General features: G+C 48.6%; 1 protein-coding gene across 2 annotated transcripts in view; it reads right to left on the reverse strand.

Moving 5' to 3' along the window:
* The window catches only part of BCAT1 (branched chain amino acid transaminase 1), a 130,837-nt gene extending 126,592 nt beyond the window's left edge, over nt 1–4,245 (reverse strand). The window contains exons 1-2 of one of the 2 annotated variants that reach the window (XM_051850336.3): nt 4,098–4,245; nt 3,668–3,833 (exon numbers count right to left, since the gene is read on the reverse strand). In XM_051850336.3, coding sequence (XP_051706296.1) covers nt 3,668–3,673 — 6 coding nt within the window. In that variant the 5' untranslated portion in view covers nt 3,674–3,833; nt 4,098–4,245. Of the gene's footprint in view, nt 1–3,667; nt 3,958–4,097 lie in introns of those variants that run through there. The other variant, XM_070049507.2, reaches the window with a different exon arrangement.
* Nucleotides 4,246–7,673: the final 3,428 nt, after the last annotated feature.

Here is a 7,673-nt window from a genome sequence, read left to right on the forward strand (position 1 = left end):
GGCATCCTGCCACCCGGGAGGCAGAGGTGATGATTCAAGTCACTGTGTTCCTGCCACCCATGTGGGTGACCCGTATTGAGTTCCAGGCTGCTGTTTCAGTCCAGCCCAGCCTGGACCCTGCAGTTTTGTGCGTTTCAGGAATGAAGCGGTTTATCTCTCTCTCTCTCTCCCTCTCTCATAAATAAATAAATAAATAAGTTAAAAAAGCATGGTAGATAGTGTCCTACAGAAAGGAGAGGAGGATTCCTGGGTTGATAATTTCTATCACAGAAGGTTCCAGACTTTTCCTCTCTGGCAGGACAATCAAAGCCCTTGAGCAGAAAGGCAAACAGGCCACTGGGTTTCCCTGGGGTGGCACCTGTTACTGAAAGGAATTACGGTTACCCAGACTAAAGGCAAATATAGAAATCTCTTCTTTCCCCTCTTCCAATACCCACTGGGAAGAGGCCAGAGAAGCAGGTAACCTGAAATCCCAAAAGACAAATCAATCCAAACACTCAAGACGTCCGCAATTGGAACCAATGCTTCATTCATGCACAGAAATAATTTATTCAGAAGGCCAGCTCTCTCAGGTTAATATGACCCAAGTTCTTGTGTGCCAGTGGAAAGAGACAGATGGCCCTTGTGCTGTAGGCAGAAAGGACTACATTGAGTAGGCCAAGTCAAGGTGCCAGGGTGCTCTCCTGACCCCAAACCAGGCTCCTTCAACAGCCAGGAGGAACAAATGTTATAGGGCTTGCTTCCAGGGAAGCTACTCCTATTCGTTAAGCGGTGGGGATTTTCCAGGAGGGGCTCTGTGTATTCACAAGGGGCAGGCATGCGTGTTCAGTAAGTCATGGATGTGGAGTCCATGTTCAGTTGAGGGTGGGGACTTCACCAGGGAGTTTGGGCCTTTTTCCATCAGAAAAGTGAAGTCGAGGATGAGACTGCTGTGTAGGGGCAGACTCCTCACCCACCTTTGGCCAGATCGGAGCCTAGGGTTTCTTGCCAAGAGTTCGCCCAGGGAATGTGTCTTTATCCAATCACCTGGGACTCCCAGCCACTTCCAAGGGCACCTGGTTCATTTTTAACTGGGATTGAGGAGGGGGTGGTAGCGTTTTACACCAGCTTTCCTACCCTTCACTTCGTTTTAAAACGTCTGGATACGAGGGAAAAAAAGAACAAACTCTACTTGGGAAAGCCCAGCACTAAAAAAACCATGATTTGATTTTAATTCTTGGCACACACTTGACTTTTTTCAACCTCCTTCCATAAGATTTTCAGCCCATTTCCAATAATTAAGATCATTTCAGATGGAACAATGACATAAGCCTCAGCCATTCTCTCTTTGCCCTTGAATGTCAACTGGGTCTCACACCCTGTTGCCTTTATACCCCACCCCACAAAGCCACCTGAAAGACCAGTTCCAGGAATTCCTCTCTGCCTGCTGTCCCCTACCCCACCCCCAGCCCCCAGCCCCAGCCCTTGGGGTCAGGGCCTTCTGCCACGTGTTCCATCAGTGTGCCCGTGGGCAGCTGGTCACCCACCTCTACAGATTTACTCTCGCTGGATAAATTCGGTCTGGCTGTAAATTCCTGCACTGCCTCCTCTCTATTCTGCGCCTCTTTTCCCAACATTTTGGTGCCCCATGTGAAGAGGCACCAACCTGCAACTCTTTTCCTAACAATCTCGGTTTGAGATGAGCTTCAAGAAAGAGAAATTCTTGCATACAAATGGAAAGTTCCAGAAAGTCCCCTTCTTTCTCCAGATTTTGAAAAATGAAAAGAAGGTACTCATTGTTGAAACTCACCAGATAAAATATTCGCCAAAATCACATTCCCTGCCCGCCCTTCTTTTTCTCGCCACCACACTTTCTGCCTTCCATTTAGGACTAATGGCTTAACTCACTTTGCATCTCTGAGTCTGGCCCCGAGGCGCCACAGCTGGGCTCTGGAAGGTAAACCACCCCTCCCCCTATCATGACTCATGGTCCTCAAACCCTTCCCTCCCTTCCTCCACTCAACCATCTATCACTGGCAATGACAACCCTTGCATCTGTACCTTTCAGAATAATTTTAAATCCCTCCCTTAATTCATCAAATCACAAGATGCATTTATCGTATTTCATACACTCGCAACTCAACGCATACGTCGTTTCCCATTCAGTTGCCCTTCTGTCCGCGTCTATGTTAAAAAATTGAGGGTGCCTCCAAAAGTTTGTGGCAAAACTGAATTGAAAGTTTATTCTGGTGCCAAAATTTTTGAGATCCGTGCAGCGTGTTTTCGTAGAATGCCTTTGCATGTAGTTTTTGAAGATGCCTCATACACGTGGGCTTCAAAATTCTTGGTGAGCAAAATAAAGTTTTCATTCCATTTCCCACAAACTCTTTAAAATTACTCTTGCATTCCTTACATTGTTTGTAGAACACAATCATTTCTTTCCCAGTCTTGCAAAATATCAGAAAACGGAAATGAGATATATTTTAGTGTTGCATGTTATAACAATGCTCTTGTAAAAAGAGCAAGGGTTTTTGGACTCAATGGTAAAATACCCATGGACCTACAAAGACAGAATGATCTACAGTTCCACATAACAGGGGAAAATAGGAGAAAAGCAAGTCCATTTATTCTCATAATTTCCCTTTCACTCAGGAAGGTGTATTTTTTCTGCTAAAATTAAGCAGACAGGAGAAAGCCAGAAACAGGACACCTAAATATAGAAGCAAGGTTGCTGATTTTTTTCTACTGTGCACTATGCATTTGTATAATCTCTTTTTAACCCAAAACAGAGTTTCCACCAGTGCTTAAGTGTTCTGGAAATTTGCTGGGTAAGGTGTCAGTTTCAGATGATTTATTCTAAACGAAATTGTGGACAGGGCTGTCATGGTTAAGAACAGCTGAGGACCGCACTTCAGCCCCCTCCTTGAAGACTCTGAAATGTGCTTTCATTTCTCCTAAAAGCGCAAACTGCATTCCGGAAGCCCTTACGGTCTAAGATGCAGCTTTCTAGAGTGTGAAACCAGGGAAAGCGAAACGCTTAACAACACGGGACGCCGCCACACCTCAGATCTCCTGAGTAATTGACAGCTAGGCTAATTATCCTAGATGAGCATCAGAATACAAGGCGGGTTTAATACACGAAAGTCCCCAGCCTCAGTATCTCCTGGAAGCTCTAATCTGCACAGGACACAGAATAAGATGAACATTCGGCTATGAATGACTAAGGAGGGCATTTTCCCCTGTTCTCGTTTCTCGCACCGCGGCCAGGCGTCTCCTTCCTGCACACACACACCCCGCAGGAAGCCTCGTTTGCAAGCTCGGGGACCCGCGCCCCAGGCCGCCTCCTCAAAGCCCCCCTCCCCTCCACCTCCTGCGCATCTTAGAATCCAGAAAAGCTTCCTTTTCCGTCCCCAGCTGCGTCGGCAGCCCTGGCTCTCTGTTCGCCAAGGCAGCGAGGGAAAGGCGCGGGTAGGCTCAGCCTGAACCGGGGGCGTATGCATGGGAATCTGCACTGCACCGAGAGTCCGGACAAAGCACGGTGGGCAAAGATGTTGCAAATGCTCGCGGCGAAGCAAGGCATGGGCCTCCCTTTGTCCCCCCGTCTGCCAGTCGTGGCCTTTTCTGAGAAATCTCTGGTTCAAACATTTTTTTTCCCCCTTTCGGTAAATTGCAGACAAAATCCAGTTACCTTCATGATTGCCTTGGCCGTGAGGGTGTAGCTGGAACTGAGCCGAGAGCCGGACCCGGAGTGTCGCGGTCCCCGGCGGTGTGGATCGGAGCGAGGCTGCGGAGCGCGGTCGGCGGCGGCGGGGCTGGCGGCGGCCACACGTGGCGGGCGGGACCGCAGAGTGGCCCTAGCGCGGCAGAGGTCGACAGGCTGCAGATTGCGTCAGCACGCGGCCCGAGGCTGCGCGCCCCCAGACCGCCCCCAGACAGACCGCCCGGCCTCTCCCGGCGCTGCCCTCAAAGGTGGGGGCGGTGGCGGGAGCGAGCGCTCCTGCGTGTGTGTGCATCCCCCGTTCAGAAGCAGGAAAGCCAACACCATAGGCCGGATGGGTCGGCGTCCCCTGCATCCCTCGCTGTCTGCCTCACGCGCGCCCATCATCCCCAGGGCTTACCGACTGCTGAGAGAGATGACCCTGGCGCCGCCTGGCAGGCCTGAGCCTGGCTCTCAGGTTAGCGCATCTCTGCTGCTCCAGGCCCCTCCTCTAGTCCCCCAGGCTCCAATTCGACCCTCGTTGCCCACGTCCTTAGCACGTGGAAGCAGTAGTAAGCCCTGGATTTGCGCACGCACAGTTCTTCCTGCTCCGGGCCAGCGCCTCCCTACAGGGCGCCTCGCCTTTGGCCCGCATCGGGACCTCGCAGCAGGGGCCCTCCAGGTGCACCCCAGCTCCCTCCCTTTCAGTCTGGCCGCCTTTTATTTCTCTGTCTTAATGGCAGCCTTGCTGACTCGCCCCAACAGAGGGCCCCTCGTCTGTGCACAGCGATTTCTCCACGTCCTCCGTTACGATCGGTTTTCTCAGCTCTGTCTTCATTACTTATGGGCACAGATGCTGCTACCCTGGACGATGAGATTTTTGAGGGCAGATTTCAGGCCGTGTTCCTCTCCGAAACCCAGTGGCCTCTTGGGAAGAGAGGAAGTGTTGCCTGCACAAGTGTAGGTGCTTTGCAAGGGTGTCAGAGCTTTAACTGTGGGCTCAGTGAGTGAGGGATCGGATTGTTCCTCTGACAAATGAGTTATTTCTGTGTGACAGGCACCGTGCAAGAAGCTAGGGAAGAGGGTAGCAAATACCAACAGGAAACTTATTATCCTCAAGGTGTTTCTATTCCAGTGGGACAAAATAACCTTAAATCATAAATCAAGATGTCCATCAATTGATGAATAGATTAATAAAACGTGATATTCTTTATACGCTGGAATATTACTGAGTAATGAAAAGAAATGAATGACGTACATAGGGTACCACATGGATCCTGGATGAGCCTTGAAAACATGACACAGTGCTGGGTGTTTGGCCTAGCAGTTACCCTGCCACTTGGGACCCTTGCACCCTACATCAGAGAGCCTCGATTCCAGTTCTGGTTCCACTCCTGTTCCAGTTTCCTGCTAATGCAGACCCTGGCAGGCAGCAGTGATGGCTCAAGTTGTTGGATCTCTGTCACCTATATGGGAGACCTGGACATAGTTCCTGGCTCCTGCCTTCAGCCTGGCAGCCCCAGTTGTGAGCATTTGGGGAGTGAATCAGTGAGTAGGAGATCTCTCTGTCTAGTACAAGAAGAGCCACTGAGACAGAAAATACATGATGGTTGCCAATCTGGGGAAAGTAGGAAGTAGGAAGTGACCACTAGCAGGTACAGGATTCCTTTTGGAGGCAATTAAAAAGTTCTAAAATTAGGTAGTGGTGGTGGTTACACAACTCTGCAAACCACTAAAAATCATTGAATTAGGGGGCTCTGTTGTCACACAGCAGGTTAAGCCATGGCCTGCTACACTGGTGTCTCCTATCAGGTGCAGTGGTTCGAGTCCCACTTGCTCCATTTCCATTCCAGCTCTCTACTGGTATGTCAGGGAAAGCAGTGGAGGGTGGCCTCTGCAACCCACGAGGGAGACCCAGATGGATTTCCAGGTTTCTGGTTTCAGACTGGACCAGCCCTGGCTATTGTGGCCATTTGAGGAGTGAACCATTGAATAGAAGATCTCTCTTTTTGTATCTCCCTCTCTCTGTGTAACTGCCTTTCAAATAAACCGATCAATCTTTTTTTTTTTTTTTAAAAGCATTGAATTATACTCCTTAAAAGGTTAGTTGTATGATATCTGGATTATATCTCAACAAAGATGCTATTTTTGAAAACCAAGTAGCATATGATAAATGTTATGAGAAGCACCATAAGGGGGATAGAAAGCAATGGGATGCGTGATAAACCTGAGTGAATTAGCTCCAGAGCAAGTATCGCAATGGTTTCTAAATCCAATGATATTCCTATGAAAAGATTCTTTATTTAAAAAAAAATTTTTTTGAGAGGCAGAGAAGCACAGAGTTCAGGGAAGAGAGAAAGAGAGGGAGAGGGTGGGAGAGGGATAAGAAACTCCTATTCACTGATTCAGTCCCCAAATGCCCACACCATCTGGGGCCAGGAGACCAGAACCCAATCCAGGGCTGCCACATGGGTGACAGGGACCCAGGTGCTTGAGGAATGACCAGCTGCCTCCTGGGGTGCACATGAGTAGGAAGCTGGAACCAGGGACGGAGCTGACTTGAACTCAGGCGCTCCCACTTGGGCTGCAGCTGTCCCCACCATGCGTCTTAACGACGAGTCCAAATGCCTGCCCCTGTAAGCAGTCTTCTGACGTTATCCACAAAGGAGGAGAGAAGTGGTGCAAAAACAAAGTGGAAGAGGAATTGGGGAATGAGATTCCTGAGGCTAGAACAGTCTCTCCGTGGCAGCTTTCCATCCCCTGTAGTCTTACAAGAGGAGGTCTAGGGTTCTTCCTCTGGGGGCTCCCAAAACTTCTCTCTCAGAAGGCAAGCCTGCCTTTCCCTAGTGATGAGGCTCATCGCCAGCCAAGGTGTTTGCACGGCCAGACTCAAGTTACAAGCAAATCACAGTTACAAGATGTTTCAGAGGGAACTGGCCAAACTTGATACATATGGAAGCATTATCTGGGGGCAGTGTGTTGTACTGAACTTGAACAAAAGACAGAATTTCTTACAGTCCCCAGACAGTCCAGTTCCAATGTCATCACTGTTTTTAACAAAATGTGTTATTGTAATCATGAAAAATTGTTGCCAAACCTACACAACTTCTCTCCTGTGTCTTCTCTAAACCTCTGTGGAGGAGGAGAAACTCACAAATCTTCTTGGCCTTGAGCTTTTAACAGCTCCTGGGACTTGGGAGGAGAGCTGGTAACAGACAATGATTTTCCCTCTCTTTCTGTCTCTGAAGCGTAGTGGAAAGTCTGCTCTCAGATCCCACTGCACAAACTCAGCAGAGAATGTCCTCTTCCATCTCCATTCTTATATTAAAAAATATTTCAGAATTTTATCTTTTTCATATTTCCTGTAATACTCATAATTGTTATCTTTTATATATGTACACACAGAGAGAGTTCAATCCTCAAAAATCATTTATTTAGTATATTATGGGAATTTTTTTTTAATTTCCATGCAATTTATAGCCAATAGATTTATTTTTGGCCTTGTTGGACAGGCTCCAGTACCCAATCTGCACATAAAATTAGAATCACTTTGGGGCGAGTGATGAGGTATAGTGGGCTAAGTCCCCGCCTGTGGCACCAGCATCCCAAATGAGTGCCCATTCGTATCCTGGCAGCTCCTCTTCTGATCCAGTTCTCTGTTATGGTCTGGGAGAGCAGTGGAAGATGGTCCAAGTGCTTGAGCTCCTGCACCTGCCTGGGAGACCCAGAAGAAGCTCCTGCCTCGTGGCTTTTAATCAGCTCATTTGGGGAGTGAACCAGCAGTTGCAAGACCTCTCTCTGTCTCTCCCTCTCTCTATAACTCTACCTCTCAAGTAAGTCAATAAATCTTAAAAAAAAATATTAGACTCACTTTACCAGAGAGGTTGACATCAGAAGCAGATGAGCACCAAGTTGAAGGATCCCTTGTGCCTGCAATACTTAGCATTCAAAGGGAGAAGGAGGGTTACCCACTGGCTTCCTGCTGAATATGGAGACG

This window comes from Oryctolagus cuniculus, chromosome 9 (assembly GCF_051225735.1).
Source record: "Oryctolagus cuniculus isolate XC-2025 breed Fujian yellow rabbit chromosome 9, ASM5122573v1, whole genome shotgun sequence".
Taxonomy (NCBI): Eukaryota; Metazoa; Chordata; class Mammalia; order Lagomorpha; family Leporidae; genus Oryctolagus; species Oryctolagus cuniculus.